Source organism: Ceratotherium simum, chromosome 17 (genome assembly GCF_057802395.1).
Source record: "Ceratotherium simum simum isolate JZ-2026a chromosome 17, ASM5780239v1, whole genome shotgun sequence".
Lineage (NCBI taxonomy): Eukaryota > Metazoa > Chordata > Mammalia > Perissodactyla > Rhinocerotidae > Ceratotherium > Ceratotherium simum.
This window is the reverse complement of record NC_141916.1, coordinates 42,398,855-42,422,289: the sequence shown is the minus strand read 5'-3', so window position 1 is coordinate 42,422,289 and position 23,435 is coordinate 42,398,855. Positions and strand designations below refer to the sequence as shown.

The 23,435-nt window shown below is 34.5% G+C and overlaps 1 protein-coding gene across 1 annotated transcript in view; it reads left to right on the top strand.

Moving 5' to 3' along the window:
* The window catches only part of PIK3C2G (phosphatidylinositol-4-phosphate 3-kinase catalytic subunit type 2 gamma), a 380,793-nt gene that overhangs the window by 344,762 nt on the left and 12,596 nt on the right, over positions 1 to 23,435 (top strand). The window contains exon 32 of the mRNA XM_087442698.1: positions 4,346 to 4,440. Within this exon, the coding sequence (XP_087298824.1) occupies positions 4,346 to 4,440 (95 nt within the window). The remainder of the gene's footprint in view (positions 1 to 4,345; positions 4,441 to 23,435) is intronic.

The following is a 23,435-nucleotide window of genomic DNA, read 5'->3' as shown; positions in this document are numbered from 1 at the left end:
CCTGGGGTTCGCAGGTTCGGATCCCAGGCACAGACCTATGCACCGCTCATCAAGCCGTGCTGTGGCAGCATCCCATATACAAGATAGAGGAAGATCAACACAGATGATAGCTCAGGGCTAATTTTCCTCAGCAAAAAGAGGAAGATTAGCAACGGATGTTAGCCCAGGGCTGATCTTCCTCACACACCAAAAAACAAACACACACATACAAAGTTGCAATAATTAAAACAGTGTGGTGTCAACAGATAAATAGATGAATAAATGGAATGTAATAGAGTGTCCATACATATAGTCAAATACATTCAGGAATTTAATATGTGACCAAACCAATAATGGAGAATTCAATAAATAGTGTTGGGGTAGCATACTTCACACCATATTCCAGGATAAATACCAAATGGATGAAAGATTTTAAATGTAAGTAATGAAACCATATATGTGAGAAAGAAAACATGGAAAAAATCCTTTATAATCTTGGGATGAGCTGTTATAGCTATGACTACAAATCCAGAAGCTATAACAGTTTTGTATGATGTAAAACACTATAGCAAAGTCCAAAAACATGCAAAGATAAATGACAAAATGGGTGAAATACTTGAAATTTATCGCAAAGGGTTGGTTATCTAACATACACGTAGCCATCTCCTAGAAATTGGTAAGAAAAAGATCAACAACCAAATAGAAAATCATATAAAAAATATGAAAAGATAATCCACAAAAGAAGAAAATACAAGTGGTCTTAACCAAATGAAAGGATTCTCAACTCCATAAATAATAAAAATGCAAGTTAAAATTATACTGATATCATTTTTAACTCATCAGATTGGCAAAAATTCAAAAATTTAATTAATAAGCTTGGTTATGAATCAGCAGGCACTCTCATACACTGCTTGTGGTCATGCAAATTGGTACAACCTCCATGGAAGGCAATTTGGCAACATTTATCAAAATTACAAATGCTAATACCCTTTGACCAGCAGTTCTGCTGTTGGAAATTTATCCTATGATATTTATGCACAGGTACAAAATGACATGCATACAAGGCTATTCATTGCAGCATGATTTGTAACAGCTGGAAAACATTGTAAACAATCCTCCTGCCCATCAATGGAGAACTAGTTAAATAAATTGTGATATTTCCACATAATGGACTATGAAATTGTATTTTAAAAAATAAAGATGCGAGATTTGCCCAGTGCACAGTGGTTAAGACCGCGTGCTCTGCTTCAGCGGCCTGGGGTTCACAGGTTCGGATCCCAGGCACAGAGCTACACTGTTCATCAAGCCATGCTGTAGCAGCATCCCACATACAAAAAATAGAGGAAGATTGGCACAGATGTTAGCTCAGGGCGAATTTTCCTCAACCAAAAAGAGGAAGATTGGCAACAGGTATTAGCTTAGGGCCAATCTTCCTCATAAATAAATAAATAAATATGCTATGTATTATTGATATGAACATATCTTCAAAATCTTTGTGCAGAATAATAAATATGCTATTCCTTTTGTGGAAAAGGGGAGAAAATAAAAGTACTTATTCATACTTGCTTATATGACGAAACTCTGGAAGGATATGTGTCCCTCTAGAGGGATATATGGGTAACTAATAAAATAATGGTGGGGGAACTGGGTGGATAGGTGTTAGGAATGGGAGGAAGACTTTTTACTGCATACTTTTAAAATAAATTTTCGTTTTTGAGTCATATGAATATATTATCATCTGAAAAAAGCTGTTTTGAAATGCTATTTTTCTAAAGTTAATGGATACATTATGCATGATAATCACTGTATTAGCTGCTGTAATGCCATGCATTCAAGCATTTCAACACAGTCATCCTTAGGATCAATAACATTTTTAACAATTCTTGAGGTTACCATAAATGGTTAGATTAAACATGATCGGATCCCCCAGACTAACTTGAAGCAGAAAATCAAAATATTCTAGCATCTTCTTGTCCATATGAAGCTATTCTCAAAATTCTCCCTCTCTGGGTTCTTCATTTAAACTCTTTTCCTTAGGTTATTGCCCCGTTTGCCCCTCTTTGTCCTGTTTGCATGATGTTTAAGAACATAAGCTTTAGAGATCATTTAAACCTGCACTGTTTATTGTCGGCATGACCTTGAACCAAATGCCTCAGTTTCCTCATGTGTAAAATGGAGATAACACACACTTGATAGATTCACTGTGAGGATTTAGTGAGTTAATGTATATAAAGATCTTAGCCCAACGTTTGGCACACAGTAGGAGTTCTAGAAATATTGAGGACCTCTACAATTACTACATTGACTACTAAGACTTTTAGTGGCTTGAGTTTTCACTGGGTTCTGAACTCTGGCATGTTTTGATGGATACTCTGGTTACTAATCTTGCACGAGATGTTTAGGGTGGAATATCATCTTTAGTCAGCTCAAGTAACAGTTGTATGGTTACTATTTAGACAATCATAAATTTATGCTCATTTCCTACCTTTGAATTAAAACTCTTCGGATTAAACACATTGAGTTTCTATTTAATAATCTTTTCACTCTTTAATTAAAAAATAATGATAATTGTACATCAAATAGTCATCAGCATTTGTAGCATGCTCATACCAAAAGTTCAATTACATTTTTTTTATTATGATATGCAATTTAACTCACTACTACAGTCAGAATTATCTCATGGTATCTCTAACTCACAGTGTCTCTCAGGCACTGTAATCAAGATATTTTAAGGAAGAAAGTTTTTAATTATATTTATGTACTCACCATTTCAGTTGTAAGAAACACTCAATGTCAATTTTAATTATTTCAATGTCAATAATCCACATTGACAAGAAAATTAATTAATATTACCTACTTACAATGTGTAAACTATTCTAATAAACATGTAAAAGGCTTTGGGAGTAGAAACATACCACTCACGTTTAATTTTCAAATGTTAGAGAGGATTTAAGAGCTGAGATTGACTATCAGAAAACAACGTGGACCACAATGAGCCCACAACAGAACATTGCCAAATTCCTTGTTATTAATAAATTTCTTCTCTCTAAATTCCCTCAGAGACTATACAACCAGAGATTACCAAGAGAAATATTAGAAAAACTGTAAATTATGCTTAATCCTTGTGCTATAAACCGGAAATTTTTAGTTAAAAAACTAAAGCCCTCATTTTAATCATGGAATGTTATAACTTAAAAGAAAAATTGAGGTTACTTCTGTTATTAAATAAATCCCTTGGGGATATAGGAAAAAAGTAAGCTCTGAGGGAGAATGTAATCCACTAAGCAAATTGAAACACATAAAATAATAATTACAATATAAATATTAAGTGTAACGGCTGTGCTAGGGGAGTTCAGAGGGAGGTGACTGCAGAAATTATTTTGCATTTTAATTAGGCCTTGTAGAAAGGTAAAAGTTCAGTAGCCAAAAATGGTGGAAGAGAGCATTTCAGATAAAGGGAACAATATGAACAGTGACTGGAAGGAAATTGTAGAGCATGTTTGTAGAACTGAACATACAGACTACAGTATGGCATAATAATAGTGGGGAATAAAACAGACAGATTCAATGAGAAGCAATCGTTCAAGGCCGAGAATTCAGATTTTTTTTTCATAAGCAGTGGAAGGCTATGAGCAGTGCATTGATCAAAAGAGTAATTTTATAAAAGTTGCTGTAGGAAGATTGTACTGGTAATTATGTACAAATGGATTTGGGTTCTGGGGGAGGGGAAGGGAATGTTCCAGTGGTTCAGGCAAATGCTTTGTAAGAGTCTGAACTAGGTGCTATGGAAGTAGTAGAAAGGAAAAGATGACTGCAAATATATGGAGAGAGAGGATTAGTAATTACCAACATTTATTGAGAGATTGCATTGTGTTGAATTTTATCAATCATCTCAACTATCCTGAAGTAGGTAACTATTATATCCATTTTACAGAAGTCGATTTTCTTAGTCATGATGACACAGTTGCGAGTATAGTGCTGGGACCTGAGCCCGAGACTGACTTCTAAAGCCAACATTTTCAACCACTATGCTCTCTAATACTGTAAGCTCATTGTATTGAACATTAAGGAGAAAATTAGAGCCAAAAATGACACTGAGGTTTCAAGCTTAAATAATTGGGAAAATAATATTATCAATCAAAACAAAAGACAGAATGTGAGAAGGAAGAGTTGGTTCAGGAAGATTAGATACAAATCCCATCTTCAACCAACCCAGCTTCCTGAGGAGTATTATGTTTTCAGCATGATCTGAAGAATGTTTCTTTTGCATATTATCCATTGATCCTGTTTTAGTCTTTAAATGTTTGATTTATCCTGTGATGAGCCACTTCCAATTTAACCCACTGAAATTCTATTGTTTTATCAGGTGAGAAGTTTCCTGACAAGAAGCCTAAGGTGCAGCTAGTCATATCATATGAGGATACGAAGCTGACCATACTAGTGAAGCACATGAAAAACATTGTGAGTTTATCATGTCTAATAAGAAACATGTAAACCTGCATTTAGAAATCACTTGCCTCCTTTAGGCAATTAATGTCAACATTAGTGAGAGGAATGGGGCCAGCCACCAAGTTTAAGTGAAGAACAGTGAGCCAATTACAGTGTTCTACTTTGGAATGATTGTGATCCTTGGGGTAAAGATAATAAAATATTTCAAAGGGAAAGTCCTAGAATGAAAGTTAGACTTTACTCAATATGAGCGTCAGGAAAATAGTGAAAAAGTTTTGAGAAAGCAGGAATAGCTGGAGTATTAAGGACTAAAGGAAAAAAAGCTGGGTCCCAAGACTTTACATCTATCTTGTCATGCTGAGGTTGGAGGAGGATGGACTCAGCCCTTGGAATAGTGCCATCACCTTCTCTGTGAAGCCATGATCTCTTAGGGTTTCCCCCCAGATTCCTGTTGCACCTTGAGTTTATACCACTGCAACAGTTATCATATTCTGATGTAATTGCTCACAGGTATTTCTTTTCCCTCAAAAAGTAATAAAATTTTTGAGGACAAGAACCCCATCTTTGCATCCCCAGAACCTAGAACAACAACTGTAGTTAGCCTCTAAGGAAAACTAAAAGTTGCTTTTTCTGTTACACTCCATTCCTCTCTAAGGGTGGGTCAAGGCAGAGGCAAGGATGGCACTTGGGCCATGTCATTAAGTAAGAGAGGGAGCTTTCTGTGTCACAGGATAATTGATTAATGGTCCAAGTCTGGGTGCAGTAGACAAAAAGGGTAAATCTAAACATCACCACCTTCTCCAGTCTTCCTCTAGTCTAGTCAGAATGGGTCCTCCACATGGTGAGATTCCCCAGGAGACTACACTGATGTGGAGAAAGTCAGCAGCATTATTTTGGCTCTCTCCTTTATGCATATAAATCTCTCAGGATGAGCTTGGAAGGATTTAAAAGAGCAAACTCTTCTCAACATGGCGTGCATCTGGAACATACTAGAACTTAATAAATATTTGTTCAGTGAACAAATTGTTGGCATAATTTGCAAGGGATACATCCGTTCAAACTTAGTATTAGCCAGATATCCAAGGATGCTTGTTTGTAAATCTTTGGTGTTAGCAATCAGCAATTTTTCTAATAGCTGGGCAAATATTATCAAATGTGTTTTTGCAGAACTTATTAAAATAATTATTTTCAATTGTTTTTGATAAGGTAATTGTCTTAAATGAGAATAGCAGTTAAGAAATTCTTAGGCTCAGAAATGAAGATTCAATTAGATATTATTTATGGCTATATGCATGTTCATAGACTTTAGACATCTGTGTAAATATATATGATACAATAATAGAATATTAAGAAATAGTTTTAATCAAGTTAAAAGAATTTATATATGTATATGACATATGATTATTAATTGAAATATATATGATAAAATAATAGAATATTAAGAAATAGTGTTAATCAAGTTAACAGAACTTATATATGTATATGATGTATGATTATTAATTGAAAAGAGTCCTTTTGGAAACTATATATCTATATTCCAGTAATGTCATTGCTCAAAACATTTTAGAACATGCCTGTGGACATTGCTTTGAGATCTGGCATATAAACCACACAGTAAACTTGGTGATATTACTCGATAGTCATGCCTAATACTTGATCAAAAGCAGTATTAACCAACTTGGTCACCCATTCTATTCACCAGATAAATCCCCAAATTACTTTTGACAGTTTTCAAAAATGCATTTTACATTCAGATGAAGTGGCACTACCAGTAAAGATATTCAGAACTAATGTGATGCAGGCGTGAAGCAAGGGGAGTGCATGAGTAAGAGCAAGCGTTTAAGATTTAGATCAAGTTATGGGTAAATGGCAAATGACCAGAGGAATCCTACAAAAAGTGAAAAACCACTTAGGGCCACTAGAGTTTATCCATTCCAATGCCCTCTGAAAGAAAGTTATTAATCATGAAGTAATGCTTCCTGAAGTCTGACTTCTCAGTCCATCGGCTGATTCCTCTCTTCTCCCTAGTCTCTTAACATTTCCCTGAAATTCATGCCTAGACCTCTCCTCTTTTCTATTTCCAGCCTTGTAATTTTAAAATACCACTTAACGTGTCTTTCTCTTTCGTATTTATAACTCTAGCTTGGAGTTCTCCCTAAAATCCAGAGTTGTACATATAACTAATTACTCGACAACTCTAGTAGAAATTCAGTAGGCATTGCAAACTTAATATACACCAAATCAAACTTCTGGTTGTTGCCCCCCAAAACACATTTCTTTTGCTATCTTTCTCATCTGAGTAAATAGCACCTTCATCCTACTAGTTGCTCAAGTTAAAATCCTTAGAGCCATTTTGACTTCTCTCACAAACTATATCCAATTTATCAGCAAATTCTGCTGGTTCTGCTTTCAAAATAAATCCAGAATCCCACTGCTTTTCACCTCCACTGCTACCACTACTGGTTCAAGCCACCATCATCTCTTACCTGAATTAGTGCTATAGACTCTTAACAGGTCTCTCTGCCTCTGCCCTTATTTCTTTCTAATCTCTTCCTAAGATAGCAGCCAGAATAGTCCTTTGAAAATAAAGTCAGATCCTGTCATTCCTTTCTCATATCCCTCTGGGAAAGGAATCTCATATCACTACAATGAAAGCCAAAGTACTTAATGGTCTATGAGGCCCTACTAACCTGGCCCCCTTGGCCTCTCCAAACGCACCTCATACTACAGACTCCCTCAATCACTCCAGCCTCAGTGACTCCTTCCTGTTCCTTGTATATGGCCACTATATTTCTGCCCCAGGACATTTGTACCTACTACTCAGTTTATCTAGAATGCTCTTCTCCAGGCTCATGGCTCAGATTTTCCGTGGCTCAATCTCACATGTCCTGAAGGACTTTGTTTTACTGTCACCTCTTTGGTGAGGTCCTCTCTGACTCTCATATGTAAAGCTGTAAAACCACACCTCTTTGTCACCACTTCCAAGCTTCCTTTCCTACTTTATTTTCTCCACTGCTCTGTATCTCTGCTGAAACTCCAGGGGCTAAAACAGGGCCAAGTATATAGTAGGTGCTCAGTGAATACTTTGTTAAATGGAAGAATGTCAAATTACTTCTGTTATGAACAACTAAAAACTAGGATCTTTCTCACCTTCCAAAAATTATGACAACAAAGTTTTATGCCTTGCATTTTTCACAGCTTCTTTTAAATGACCGTTTTACTTCTGCTTATCTGAAGACAGAGATAACATTATAATATAAATGACAGAAAAATCTACCTATAAATCCTCCACATATTTCTTTGCTCATTTCAAGTTTTAAGTAATTGTTATTTATTTGTTGCGTCTTTAGTATTTTCACATGCCAAAGTAATCAGACTAAAGTTGTGCTTGATTTTATTTTAATATTAAAATGAATTATTCTGCCTGCAGATCTGTTATATTTAATATTGTTTGACAAAAGGATTGTTTATCTTATATTAAATCTTTGAAGCTTTGCTCTAAGAATTACTTCCCTCCTGTGAATTCACAAACTAAAACAAAATTGCTAAAATTTTTCCCTTTCAAAGCAATACAATATGATTTATTCTAGTGAGCAGAGACTGACAAAGTAATGTAGTTATTTAGAAGCTTGTCCAAAATTTTTAAAAATAATGTTTCCATTTATGTAACAGAGAAACTTACAAAAATCATTTAGATTTGAAATATTTTTAAAAATCTCTCTAGCATTTTCCCATGTAGCCCACTATAAAATGCTCTCTGCCATTGACTTCTGCAATGTCTCTCTATGCATTACGTCTGCAATGTCTCTCCTAGTCTCATGGATTCACCTAGTCTGTGTCATTTCTCGACTGTTTTCTTCTGCCTACTCCAGAATATGAACATTCCAGAAGGCTTTAAAAGTAATTAATAAGAATGCCAGACTCTTCTGATGTTGAATATGCTGACACTGTCAGAGTCTCTTACACTGTAATGGAATAATAAGTTGTTCAAACAAGGAGCAAGAAATGTCAGGGAAAGCAGGACACACGTCAAATGGGGGGCTGTTTAATCTTTTTATGAGACATAAAATTGGAGAAAATAGTTGCTATATGAAAATTAACAGAAGAGAGAGAGAGAAGTAGAGTCAAACACAACAAGAACCCCAGGCTAAACACACACACGTACATATTAAAATTTTGTTACATTTTTTATTTAAAAAATACCTTACAATTTTAATGTAGATGTGTAGTGTGTGGGGTTCTTGTTTTTAAAATACACATTCCTGGGAGCAACTCCCAGTGGTTTTGACTCTGTAAGTGTGGGTTGGGATTTCTACATCTGCGTTTTACGGACATTTCCTGATCTCGTGGATTCCTCTAGTCTTTCATTTCTAGACATGTTTCTTTCTCTCCTGCTCTCAAATATGAGCGTTCCAGAAGGCTCTCTGACACAAGTGGTCCATGGACCACTTTTTTTATTTTCCAAGTGGCTAATTACCCCATAAATGGCACTCTACATACAATGTGAGTTCTGTACTTGGCTCCAAGTGAATTGTGGTGCCTGTTGGAGTAGAAGAGATAACACTTAGATTTGGTGAAAATAACAAAAGAGACTTGTGAAAATAAAGCACTGATGATGGCAATGTTTGACATATAAAAATAACAACGTTCTGTGTGTATCCTTTTAAAACTAACGTGGTTGTGTCCTCTGACTATCCCAATTCTTTTCAATTTTTAAAATCTAGATTTTTAAGAGAAGTTTGTCGTTGTACCATCCTAGATGCACTTCAATCTAAATAAATGGCACTTTCTTGATAAAGGGCAATTTTCTAATAACAGTTATCACATCAATTGTATTTGGCTTATATTCCATGAATAAAAAATTGTTCTTGCAGAGTTGGCCCATTATGACATTAATCTCTGGTTTCAAGATGCAAAGCAGTAGATAGTAAAGAGTACCCAGGCTAAATACAGATATTTTATTGTGTTTTAGGATTTTTTTTAACCAAGGAAACATTGACCCTCAAATATTAACAATTATTTCTTTATGAAACAAATCACAAATTGTTCTATAAACCTATGATAATTGATATTTTAAAGGTAATTGATCTCTTTCCAACAGCCAACATCTTTAAGTAATCTTTTCTTCTTGAACTTTTCTCTTCTCAGGATCTCCACAAAACTTCACTGTCTATACATTCTCTAAACCTCTTTGACAGCACTTTCTGAGACTTTCTTAGCTTTTATAAATTTAAACTAGATGATATGCATAGTGACTTAATAAATGTTGGCTTCAGTCTTAGCCCTTAAATATGAAGATTTTCCAGTATTCAGGGTTTTAACTCTTCACACTAATTTCCTAAGAAATTTCATTCAGTCTTGAGACTTCAGAGATTATGTGAATTACTCCTAAATTTGTACCTCTACTTTTAATATTTCTCTGAACTCAACTTACATATTTCCAACTGCCTGAGGGGAATTTACACTCTGATATCTTGCCATCTCTTTAAACTCGACAATTCTAAATTAAAGTCATCTACTTGCCGTTAAAACCAACTCTCACCCTGAACTACTTACTTCAAAAAATTGTTTCACCATCCTCAAGTAACCCCTGATCAAAACTTCTCTATAATTTATTTTCTATATTTTATCTCATCCTAATAGTCCTATATACTATCATCAACAAATCTTTTTAGTTTCCTGTTACTTTTAGTATTGTCAAAATCCTATTCTATATTCTCTGTTAATTCATCTATGGATTATTTTGATTGATTGTTATGATATTCCTTTCCTTGTTTTCTACTTCCTCTCATCCATTCTGCATAAAACATCCTAAAACTCCATTTTCATCATATCAGTAAAAAATTTTAATAGAGTGTCTGTAAATTTCAAATTCCTTAGCCCAATGTGTAAGGTACTACACAATCTAGCTATAACCTGTGTTTTAAATCCACCCTCTCCAACACAAAATTTGTATTATATTCTAGATGGTTCATTCATTGTTGACCAAACACACGTCAGTCATTCTAGCTGACTATGTCTTACTTCCACTTACCTTCTATTTACCTTCTACATCCAACACAACTTTCAGGCTCAGCTCAAGCCTCTCCTCCTCTCTGCAGCTTCCAGGTTGCTCTTGCTCCTGGTGATCTTTTCCTCCTTTGACTTCCTATTGCACTTACTACATGCACCATCCATTTGATGTTCACTGCCTTGTCTCAGCTCTTGAAACCTTTATCATCTTGGTTCATCCTGTAGTTTCAGTTGTATTGAAAATTTACTAATTGTAAAAACTGTGGGAAATATACTTTGCATACCCCACAGTACCTAGCACAATACCATGCCCTTAATACATGTTTGTTAAATAAGTGAATGTTTGCTTAAATAAGTGAATGTTTGCTTAAATGTATGTCATTGTGAAAAATAGCCACAAATCAGAGCCGTTTAATTTAAGCTATATTTATAAATTTATAAGATAGCTTTTCTCTGTGAATTCTGCTGTCTATAATTCTTGATACTAAGAATGGTAAAGTGACAAATACTTCATCTTCACATCTGTCTCACTTAAAAATAAAGTGATTTCCTGCTGAGGATTATTTCTCTAAATATTCAACAGCTCTGGACACTCATCATCTCCCCAGCTGACATAGCCATCAATGCACAGGTCACCACATAATATAAATTTCATTTATTCACTCTCTGTTCTTTACTGACAGCTTTGTACCCTAATTTTTATCCTTTATCCAAATCTCCCTCAATTCTACATTCTAAGGTACAAAAAAAAAAAAAAAACATAAGCTAGGGTCCTGACATTGGTCCTCTTACTCTAGTTCCTTCCTGGCTTTTCTGAAATCACCTTGAGAGTGACGTCAACATTATGGTGGCAAAAGATGTCCTCGTTTTTGTCCCTTACTCAACAACAAAAATTCAGCACCCATACACAGACAGAAGTGTGTTTGTGAGAGCTGTGGGACCCAGCACCATACAACAAGGGATCCAGGAGGAGTCTCACCCACCTATGAATCAGATAATAGACACACAGAATTCGGTCCTAGCTGAGGACCCTGCAGTGGCCTGTGAACTAACTGCAGCCCCTCCTGGGCATGGTCCAGGAGATCCTGGAAAGGACTGTCTTAGACAGTCATTCACAGATGAAAGAGTCTTTGTGAAAGTCCAGGTTTGCAGAGGAGAAGTTTCATCATACTGCTGTAGCAAAAATATGTTTGGACACAGAAAAGTGAGGAGTTAGTAAAGACTGGAGGAGGTGACTGCTACTTCAAATACAAAGACAGTAACACAAAACTTCAAAGAACATGAAAATCAAGGTAACACAACACCACCAAAAGATCACAATAATCTTCCAGTAATTGAACTCAAAGACCTGAATATCTGTGATCTACCTGATTTAAAGAACTCAAAATTGCTTTTTAAAAGAAACTCAATGAGCTACAGTAAACACAGAAAAGACAATTCAACAAAATCAGGAAAACAATACATGAACAAAATGAGTAGTTTATCCAAGAGGTAGAAATTTAATGGGCCGGCCCGGTGGCTTAGCGGTTAAGTGCGCGCGCTCCGCTACTGGCAGCCCAGGTTCGGATCCCGGTCGCGCACCGCCGCACCGCTTCTCCGGCCATGCTGAGGCCGCGTCCCACATACATCAACTAGAAGGATGTGCAGCTATGACATACAACTATCTACTGGGGCTTTGGGGAAGAAAAAAAGGAGGAGGATTGGCAATAGATGTTAGCTCAGAGCCGGTCTTCCTCAGCAAAAAGAGGAGGATTAGCATGGATGTTAGCTCAGGGCTGATCTCCCTCACAGAAAAAAAAAAAAAGATCAAACAGAAATTTTGCAGCTGAAGAATATGGTGAATGAAATGAAAAAAAATGCAGCAGAGAGCATCATCATCAGAATGGATCAAGCAGAAGAAGAACCTGTGATATAGAAGGTATGAACTTTGAAATTTTCTAGTAGGAGGAGAACAAAGAGAAAAAAGAGTGAAGAAAAGCTATGGGGGCTATGAGATACCATAAAAAGAACCAATTTGTGAATTATTGGAGTTCCAGGAGAAGAAGAAAAGGAGAAGGGGGCAGAAAGCATATTTAAAGAAATAATGCCTGAAAACTTCCCAAATCTTGGGGGAGATTTGGATATTTGAGCTCGTGAAACTCATGTCACCAAACTCAATTTAAAAAGATCCTCTTCAAAATATATTGTAATAAAACTGTCAAAAATCAAAGACAGAGAGAATCTTGAAAGCAAAAAGAGGAAAAAAAGCTTGTAACTTACAAGAGAACCCCCAAGAGGTTATCAGCAGATTTCTTAGCAAAAACTTTACAAGCCATGAGAAAGTGGGATGATGTATTCAAAGTACTGAACAAAAATGAATGCCAGCCAAGAATACTTTCCCTGGCAAAGCTGTCCTTCAGAAATGAAGGAGGGATAAATACTTTCCCAGACAAACAAAAGCTGAAGGAATTAATCACCACTAGACCTGCCTTACAAGAAATGATGAAAAAAGATCTTCAAGCTGAAATGAAAGGATAATGTGATAATTGATAACATGAATACATATGAAAATGTACAACCAGTGTATAGTCAAAGTCAGAATATTCTCATTCTGTGATATGGTGGAGTGTTAACCACTTAACTCTAGTATAAGGACAAGAGTATTAAAAATAACTATACCACAATAATTTGTTAATGAACAACAATATAAAAAGAGGTAAATTGTGACTTCAATACATAAGTCACAGAGAGGGGAGTAAAAGTGTAGAGTTTTGTATGTGATTGAAGTAAAGTTATCAGAATAAATAGACTATTATATCTATAAAATGTTCTATGTAAGCCTCATGGTAATCACAAAGCGAAAACCTATGGTAGATTCACAAACGATAAAGAGAAGCGAATCAAAGCATATGCTACAAAAAGTCATTAATTCACAAAAGAAGGCATAAAGAGAGGAAAAAAGGATCAAGGGAACTAAGAAGCAGCCAGAAAATAATTAAGAAGATGACATTATAAGTCCTTACCTATGAATAATTACTCTACATATAAATGGATTGAATTCTCCAATCAAAACACACAGAGTGGCTGGATGGATAAGAAAACATGACCCAACTATATGCTGCCTACAAGACACTCACTTCAGCTTTAAGGACACACATAGGCTCAAAAGGGAACGCATGGAAAAAGACATTCTATGCAAGTGGAAACCAAAAGAGAGCAGGGGTAGCTATATTTATATCAAACAAAATATACTTTAAGCCAAAAACAGTAACAAGAGACAAAGAAGGTCATTATATATATAGTGATAAAGGGGTCAATTCATCAAGAAGATATAACAATGATAAATATATATGCATCCAACATTGGAGCACCTAAATTTATTAAGCAAATACTAACAGATTTGAAGGGAGAAATAGACAACAATATAATAATAGTGAGGATTTCAATACCCCACTTACAACGATGGATAGATCATCCAGAAAGAAAATCAACATGGAAATGTTGGGCTTAAACCATACTTTAGACCAAATGAACCTAACAGACATATATACACAAAACATTCCATCCAACAGCAGCAGAATACACATTCTTCTCAGACACACACAGAATAATCTTCAGGATATATCATATTATATTTTACAAAACAAGTCTTAGCAAATTTAAGAAGATAGAAAGCATACCAAGAATATTTTCTAACCACAATGGTATAAAACTAGAAATCAATAAAAGGAGAAAAACTGAAAATACACAAATATGTGGAAATTAAACAACATACTCCTAAATAACCAGTGGGTCAAAGAAGAAATAAAAAGGAAAACCAAAAAATATCTTGAAAGAATGAAATGGAAACACAACAAAACTTATGGAATGCTGTGAAGGCAGTTGTAAGAGGGAAATTTATAGCAATAAATGCCAGTATTTTAAAAAAAAGATCTCAAATAAACAACCTAAATTTACACTTCCAGCAACTAGAAAAAGAACAAACTAAGCCCAAGGTTAGCAGAAGGAAGGAAATAGCAAGGATCAAAGCAGAAATAAATGAAATAGAGAAGAGAAAAATAATAGAAAATATCAATAAGACTAAGAGCTGGTTTTTTGAAAAAATGGACAAAATTGACAAATTTTTGCCTAGACAAAGAAAAAAGAGAGAGGCTCAAATAAATAAAACCAGAAATGAAAGAGGAGACATTAAAACTGATACCACAGAAATACAAAGGATCAGAAGATACTACTATGAACAGTTATACACCAAAAAACTGGATAACCTAGAAGCAAAGAATAAATTCCTAGAAACATACAACCTACCAAGACTGAATGATGAAGAAATAGAAAATCTGAAGAGACCTATTGAGGAGTCTTCCAGTAAGGAGATTGAATCAGTAATCAAAAACCTCTCAACAAAGAAAAGACCAGGACCAGAAGTTTTCACTGGTGAATTATATCAAACTTTTAAAGAAAAATTAACACAATCCTTCTCAAACTCTTCCAAAAAGTAGAAGAGGAAAGAACACTTTCAAACTCATTTTATGAGGCCAGCATTACCCTGATAATAAAACCAGACAAGGGCACTACAAAAAAGAAAATTACAGGCCAATATCCCTGATGAACATAGATGCAAAAGTCTTCAATAAAATACTAGCAAACTGAATTCAACAATACAGTCAGGTGCTGCATAAAAATGTTTCAGTCAATGACAGACCACATATACAATGGTGGTCCCATAAGATTAGTACCATATCACCTAGGCGTGTAGTAGGGTATATCATCTAGGTTTGTGTAAGTATACTCTATGATGTTTGCACAATGATGAAATCACCCAGTGACACATTTCTCAGAATGTATCCCCATTGTTAAGTGATGCATGACTATACATTTAAAAAATCATACACCATGATCTAGTGGGATTTATTGCAGGAATGTAAGGATGCATCCCCATCAATCAATCAATGTGATGCATCACATTAACCAAATGAGGGATAAAGATAATATAACCATCCCAACAGATACAGAAAAAGCATTTGACAAAATTCAGCATCCATTCATGATAAAAACTCTCAACAGAGTGTGTATAAAGGGAATGTATATCAACATAATAAAGGTCATGTATGATAAGCTTACAGCTAACATCATACTCAATGGTGAAAAGCTGAAAGGTTTTCCTCTAAGATCAGGAACAAAACAAGAATGCCCACTCTTGCCACTTTTATTCAGCATAGTATTGGATCCTAGCCAGAGTGATTAGGCAAGAAAAAGAAAAGGCATCCAAATAGGAAAAGAAGGTATAAAACTGTCACTATTTACAGAGGACATGATATTATATATAGAAAACTGTAATGACTCCACCAAAAAACTGTTAGAACTAATAAACAAATTCAGTAAGTTGCAGGATACAAAATCAACATATAAAAATCACTTCCATTTCTATGCACTAATAACAAACTATCAGAAAGAGAAATTAAGAAAACAATCCCATTTATAATTGCATACAAAAGAATAAAATACTTAGGAATAAATTTAACCAAGGAGGTGAAAGACCTGTTCACTGAAAACTATAAGACATTAATGAAATAAATTGAAGAAGACACAAGTAAGTGAAAAGATATTCTGTGTTCATGGATTGGAAGAATTAACATTGTTAAAATGTCCATAGTGCCCAAAGCAATCTGCAGATTCAGTGCAATCCTCATCAAAATTTCAGTGGCATTTTCCACAGAATTAAAACAACTCTAAAATTTGTATGGAACCACAAAAGACCCCAGTTGACAAAGCGATCTTGAGAAAAAAGAGCAAAGGTGGAGGCATCACACTTCCTGACTTCAACTACATTACAAAGCTATAGTAATCAAAACAGTATGGTATTGGCATAAAAACCAACACAATGATCAATGGAACAGAATAGAGAGCCCAGAAATAAACCCACACATATATGTTCAATTACTGTATATGACAAACAAGCCAAGAATACACAATAGGGAAAAACAATGTATTCAATAAATTGGGTTCAGAAAATTGAACAGCTGTATGCAAAAGAATGAAACTGGACCGCTGTCTTATACCGTACACAAAAATTAACTCAAAATGGATTAAAGGCTTGAGCATAAAACTTGAAATCATAAAACTCCTAGAAGAAACATAGGAAAAAAGCTCCTCATCTTGTTGATGATTTCTTGGATTTGATACCAAGCAAAAATAAACAAATGGGACTATATCAATCTAAAAAGCTTTTGAACAGTAAAGGAAACCGTCAACAAATTGAAAAGGCAGTTTACTGAATGGAAGAAAATACTTGCAAATCATGTATCTGATAAGGGACTAATATCCAAAACACATGAACTCATACAACTCAAAAGAAAAACAAACTAGCAATCTGATTTTAAAAAGGAGAGAGGATCTGAAAAGACGTTTTTTCCAAAGAAGACATCGGAATGGCCAACAGGTAGGTGAAAAGGTGCTCAACTTCACTAATCAGGGAAATGCAAACCAAAACCACAAGCAGATATCACCTCACAATTGTTAGAATGGCTATTATCAAAAAGATAAGAAATATGTGGTGGCAAGGATATGGAGAAAAGGGAACCCTTGTGTACAGTTGGTGGGAATGTGAAAAGGGGGAAGCCACGGTGGAAAAACAGTATAGAGATTCCTCAAAAAATTAAAATAGAACTACCATATGATCCAGCAATTCCACTTCTGGGTATTTTATCTGAAGAAAACAAAAACACTAATTCAAAAAGATATACACACCCCATGTTCATTGCAGCAGTACTTACTATAGTCAAGACATGGAAGCAACCTAAGTATGCATTGATAAATGAACGGATAAAGAAAATGTGGGGTGTATATATATATATATATATATATATATATATACATACATACACACACACACACACACACGTATGTGTGTATACATACACATATACACACATACACATTTTTATTGTGTATATATATACATACATATATACACACACCACATTTTTACACAAGGGAGTATTCATTCAGCCATAAATAAGGAGGAAATCTTGTCATTTGTGACATCATGGATGGACCTTGAGGGCATTATGCTAAGTGAAATAAGTCAGGCAGAGAAAGACAGATATCATACTATCTCACTTTTATGTGGAATCTAAACAAAATAAAACCAAGCTCATAGATACAGAGAACAGACTGGTGGTTGCCAGAGGCAGGGTGGAGGGGGTGGGGTAGAGCGGTGGTGCTTGAAATGAGTGAATCGGGTCAAAAGATATAAACTTCTAGCTATAAAATAAATAAGTCATAGGGGTGTAATATACAACATAATATCTATACTTAATAATACTGTATCATATATTTGAAAGTTGCAAAGAGAGTAGATCTTAATCAAAAGAAAAAAATTTGTAACTGTGTGGTGATGGATGTTAACTAGACTTATTGGGGGGAGCATTTTGCAATATATACAAATATCACATCATTATGTTATACACCTGAAACTAATATGTCTTCTGCTAATTATATCTCAAAAAAAACTGATGTAAATTTAAGGGCTGAAATATAAAATATTTAAAATAGAATAAAAAAACTTGCTTGATGGACTCAAGAGGAGAATGGAGATAACAGGAGAAAGAGTCAGTGACTGGAAGATAGATCAGGGAACATTATCCAATCTAAAGAACATGGAGAAAAAAAGATTGAAAAGAAAAGAATGGAATCTCGGGGGTCTGTGGGAAAATACCCAAAGATCTAAGATTTGTGTTTTGAACACCCAAAAGGACAGAAGAAAGAGATTGGGGCAGAAAAATATTTGAAGAAATAATGGTCAAAAACTTCCAAAATTTAGTGAAGGACATAAATTTATAAATTCAAGTACCTTGGTGAACACCAATAGAAAAAACTCAAGGAAAACCATGCATTTACACATGGTAGTCAAACTGCTAAAAACCAAGGACAATGAGAAAAAATCTTGAAACAGCTATAGAAAAACAACATATGGCATATAGGAGAACAGTGAAACAGTGTAGGTGAGAAACAGTAGAAGCTAGAAGACAGTGGAACATCTTTAAAGTGTAAAAAAAGAAGAATTGCCAACTTAGAATTCTATAGCCAGAGAAGATACACTTCAGGAACAAAAGAAAATACATATTTCAATGAAGAAAAACAAAAAGAATTTGCCCCAAGCAGACAAACTCTACCAAAAAAAAAACCTAAAGATTTTTCTCTCTTCTTTTCCTAGTTTCTTAAGATGGAAGTTAAGGCCATTGACTTGAGTATTTCACTTTTTCTAATACAGATAATTAGTGTTTTAATTTTTCCTCTGAGTACTGCTTTAGCTGCAGCCCACAAATTTTGAAATGTTGTATTTGCATTTTTTATCAGCTTAATATTCTCATAATTTCCCTTCTGATGTCTTCTTTGTCCGTATCTTATTTAGAAGTACTCTATTTCATTTTGACATATTTTGAGATATTCCAGAAATGTTTCCATTATTAATGTTTAATTTAATTCTGTTGTTGTTAGAGAACATACTTTGTGTGATTTGAATCCTTTTAAATGTACTGAGACTTTTTTTATGGCCCGGAGCATGATATATCCTGGTAAATGTTCCATTGAACATTTGTACAACCAAAAAGAATATGTGTTCTGCTGTCATTGGATGGAGTGCTCTATGAATGTCAATTAGGTCACATTGGTTGATTACGTTGTTCAAATCTTCTATAGCCTTAGTGATTTTCTGTATGCTAGTTCTATGAATTATTAAGAGAGGTGTGTTAAAATCCCCAACTATAATTGTGAATTTGTATAATGTTGCATGAACATTTAAGATTATTATGTTCTCTTGAATATTTGACCCCTTTATCATTATGAAATGAACTTCTTTATTGATGGTAGTATTTTTTTGCTCTCAAATATACTTTGCCAGATATTTGTATAAATATTCCAGTTTACCTTTGATTAATGTTAGCATGATATATCTTCCATCCTTTTACTTTTAACTTTTTTGTCTCTTTGCATTTAAAATGAATTTATTGGATCTATGATACAGATAGATGGTAGGTAGGTAGGTAGCTAGGTAGATAGATAGATAGATAGATAGATAGGTGATAAATAGACAATAGATAGATAAGCATACTACAGGTTCTAGCTAGCAGTCTCTAGCACATGGCTATATTGGACCTATAATCACATACCACTTTTTAAAACTTTTCCCAAGTGCTATTGCTAAGCCAGGTTTTTCATATCCTGGATTTGCAGAGTTTTCCAGACCCAAAAGAAGAACTTGGCATTCAGTCTATTGTTTTTAACCTTGTTAGATACAGGTTGTCGTTCCAGCCCCTCATAACTCAGTCCTGATTATCTGATCCAGCGTATTGACCATAACACTCAGGTTGACACCTGAACATTATATATCTGTATCTTTATTTGAATCATGATAAAACCATTTAGTAGGACAGAATCAAGGCAAATATTTGAAATACATGGATAGAAAACTCTTATATTTTACCTCCGAATTACTTGTTTCTGCTTTGTACAATCCATCTTCTTCCCATACTATCAAGTATAACATGATAAATCTAATCTTCTAGTATTTCATCTGTTCTTCCCAATTCCTCAATAATCACTAACAAAACATAGTCTGTCTCTCTTATTTGTACAGTTTTCTTAGCACTTGGGTATAGAAGCTAAGGGTTAGGAGATTTGAAATTATTTATTGTGCTTCAGTGCAATTGTAAAAAGGAAGTTTAATTACCAGTTAACTCATAAACAACTCTTCAGCCTTTGCTATTGAGTAGATTGTAAAAAAATAAATGAGGTTTAAAGGCTTACTTCTTGCATGTTACTAAGACTGAGAAATGGAAAAGCTTTCCAAACTTCACTGACACTTCAGTGACAACGTCTGGAATTCTAATTAGAATTCTAGATTTTCAGAAGCAATTCAGTTGGTATGTATTGAGTCGGAAAAGGAATCCTATCTACTAGACTGTGACTTCTGTCTAGTTGTTAACTACATCAAGTTGAGGATTAAAAATTTTAAAACATACATATATAACAAGATGTTCATGACAATGAGTGTGTTGTTTCTTTGAAAGCAGAAGCTATTTCAGTCATTTTTCAGTGTCCTCTCATAGATCATCCAAAATGCTAGACATATGGTAGTTTGATTTTTTAATTGATTTTTTAAAAAAAGTATTGGAAATCACCTATTGATGAAAAGAGTTCTGTTAAAAGCTTAAATTGGTGTGAAGTGAAGGAGAAGACCATCCTATTTTAATTAATAAGGACCTGAAATCATCCCAACACACACAGAAAGACTGGAAAGATCATTCCACCATTTCTTAATCTGAAGCACACAACAAACCATATATCACAAGCACTTGTATTGTACTTCTGTACTTTTATTGTACATTGTCATTTTATAAAAAGACCCTCTTCATAATGGCCAGCCCGAGTTTCAAAATTGCAATTTGGCAGGCACATAAATGAGAAAAATGCTTTTTTATTATGCTGTTTTGTTTCTGGCATAGACCTCAGCTTTTGATAGTCCTATCATATTTTAATCGTCATCAGTTGATTTCTACCAAAGCCTATATTATCCTGTGATTGGAAACATTGAAGTTAAAAAAAATCTTGATGGAAAATTCTCATAAATTATTCATCAAAAAGATAATAACCTATTAAATACAATTTAGCTTTGAATTAATCTACAGAAGTTTCCAAAGTATCTGATATTTTTAAACCATGTATCTTCATCACATTCCTGATAAAACTTGCTCTGGCAGTGTTCTTAATTTGAATCTGACAGTTTCCTTTGCATTCTTTGTAGAGAGTCAATATAGGGTAGTGGTTAAAAGACAAAAACCTATGAGTTTTATAGAAAAGCCTCTTCAATAAAATAAACACAATAATACTGGGTCAAGGATTATTTTAAGAGAGTGCTTTAAATAAAGTAAATACTCATTATGTGGTAGCTATTATTATTATTACTATTATGAAAAATAAATATCTTCCTCATATACTCATGTAAAAATACTAAAGGGTTGCTGTCATACCCTACAATGTGAGATGGTTTTATTTACTTTATAAATAGTTTATCTTGTGCTTCATTTTCATACCAACATGCTACTACTTACTTTTTTTCTCTTGATTTTGATAAATTAACCATGTTTTCAAGATACTTTCCTTCGTTGACATAACAACAAAAGTAGCATTGAAAGCCATTTGAAATGCTGTGTGAAATCCAGGGCAAGAAATGAAGGCAGAAAATTACTATATTTAATTACTCATGCACCTACAACAGTACCATTTAGAATTTAACATTGTGGACAAAGATTTACTAATATACATATATACATTTTAATTTTTATAATTTCAAATAATAACCAAGCTAAGAATCCCCTATATTTCACTCATCAGTTGAAAAAGAAGTCTCTCTACCAGTGAAAGAAGTCTCTCCACCAGTGAATGCTAAGAATTTCCTAAGACCTTCATTTCCAATATTTTTAACTAGAGGGATCTGTTTTTAAACTTAAAAAAAAAAAAAATTGGATTCATCAGATGTCATTAAAGTCCTTTTGTTATCTGATAAATTTAAGAAATATAAAATAATTTTTAAAACTACTATAAATGTAGTAGTACTTTTAAAATACTAAAATTGTGTTAACAAAAGCGCCTACATATATTTGAAAAAATAGTAGCACATATATATGAGATATATTTATTTTTTCTGGGAATGGTTGGTGCTAATGTGGATCCAGCTCCCTATCTCCACCCAAAGGTCTCCATAAGGCACTTCTCCAATTAAACTGAATGTACTTATTTCTGTTTCTTCCATGTACTCCACAAAAGTGGGGGCACAGAGGGGAAAACTTGCATGAGGTTGAGAGAGGGCATGGGAATGTAGCACAAAAATATGACTTTAGTTCACTCTCCACCATCTATTAGGCCCCCAAGAAATTGTCAGGTCATCATTAGCTGCTGGAAGGAGATGTAAATAACCTGCTATGCTTATTGTCACAAAGATTTTTAAGGAGTTAAGCGGGAGAAGTGCAGAGAGGTGGAGGGGACCATCTCAGGAGAGTAAACAACGTCTCAGGAAAGGAGGACAGCTATTAGACATCAAGTCTCCAAGTGAAAGGGAGGATAGTGACTGGGGATTCGTTCTGAGATTGAGTACAAGTAACTGTGTTGCAAATCCAGTCTAGCTGCAGTTGGGGCAAAAAGAGGTTAAAACAAAGAGGTTAGAAAAAAGGGGTAGTAAGCATCTTAATTGTCTACTGTGATCTGAGAGATGGGATAAAGTCAAAGTTTTAGAAATTGAGTATTGAGATATTGGACATAACAAGCAGTCCTTAACACAAATACTCCTAATCAACCATGAAACCCAACAATGTGCATGAGAAGATCAGCTCTAGCAGAAGGATGCCTTCAAACAGCTAAGTGTTCAGGGTAAATAGCAGACCTTGGAAACAGACCCCAAGATACATCCACTTTACCCTCTGGTTTTTAGTGCGTGGTGTTACAATAAGAAGTGTTGCAATAGATAAGAGAAATTACTTAAATGAAATCTTAGAAAGTTAGGGAGACTTTTATATTGCATTGTAAATAATGATTTAACAAATAGTTGTGAAGTACTTTCAAAGAGCTAGACACTATGAATATATAGTCATCAGTCATTTGATAACTATTTATTTAGTATTCACTATATGCCAAGCACTGTGTTAGGGAAAGGATTTCTATGAAAGAAAGGAATACTATAAAAAGAAGGCATAGCTGTGAAAGGCCAGGAAAGAGTAAGGTAAAGGGAAGCCCAATGTCAAGTGAGGATTTTACATTTTTAACTGGAGATTCAGAAACATACTGGAAGCTTAGGAAGAAGGAACTGAGGGTTGGGAGTAGGGTAGTGAGTAACCAATGGAGCAAAGCCCAAAGGAAACTGGGGAGAGGGGAGGTGTGGAACGACAAGACATGGATTTTTCTATTAAAGAATTTCTGGTCTCATAAGGAAGATAACGCATATATAGAACTATTTTGAAAACATA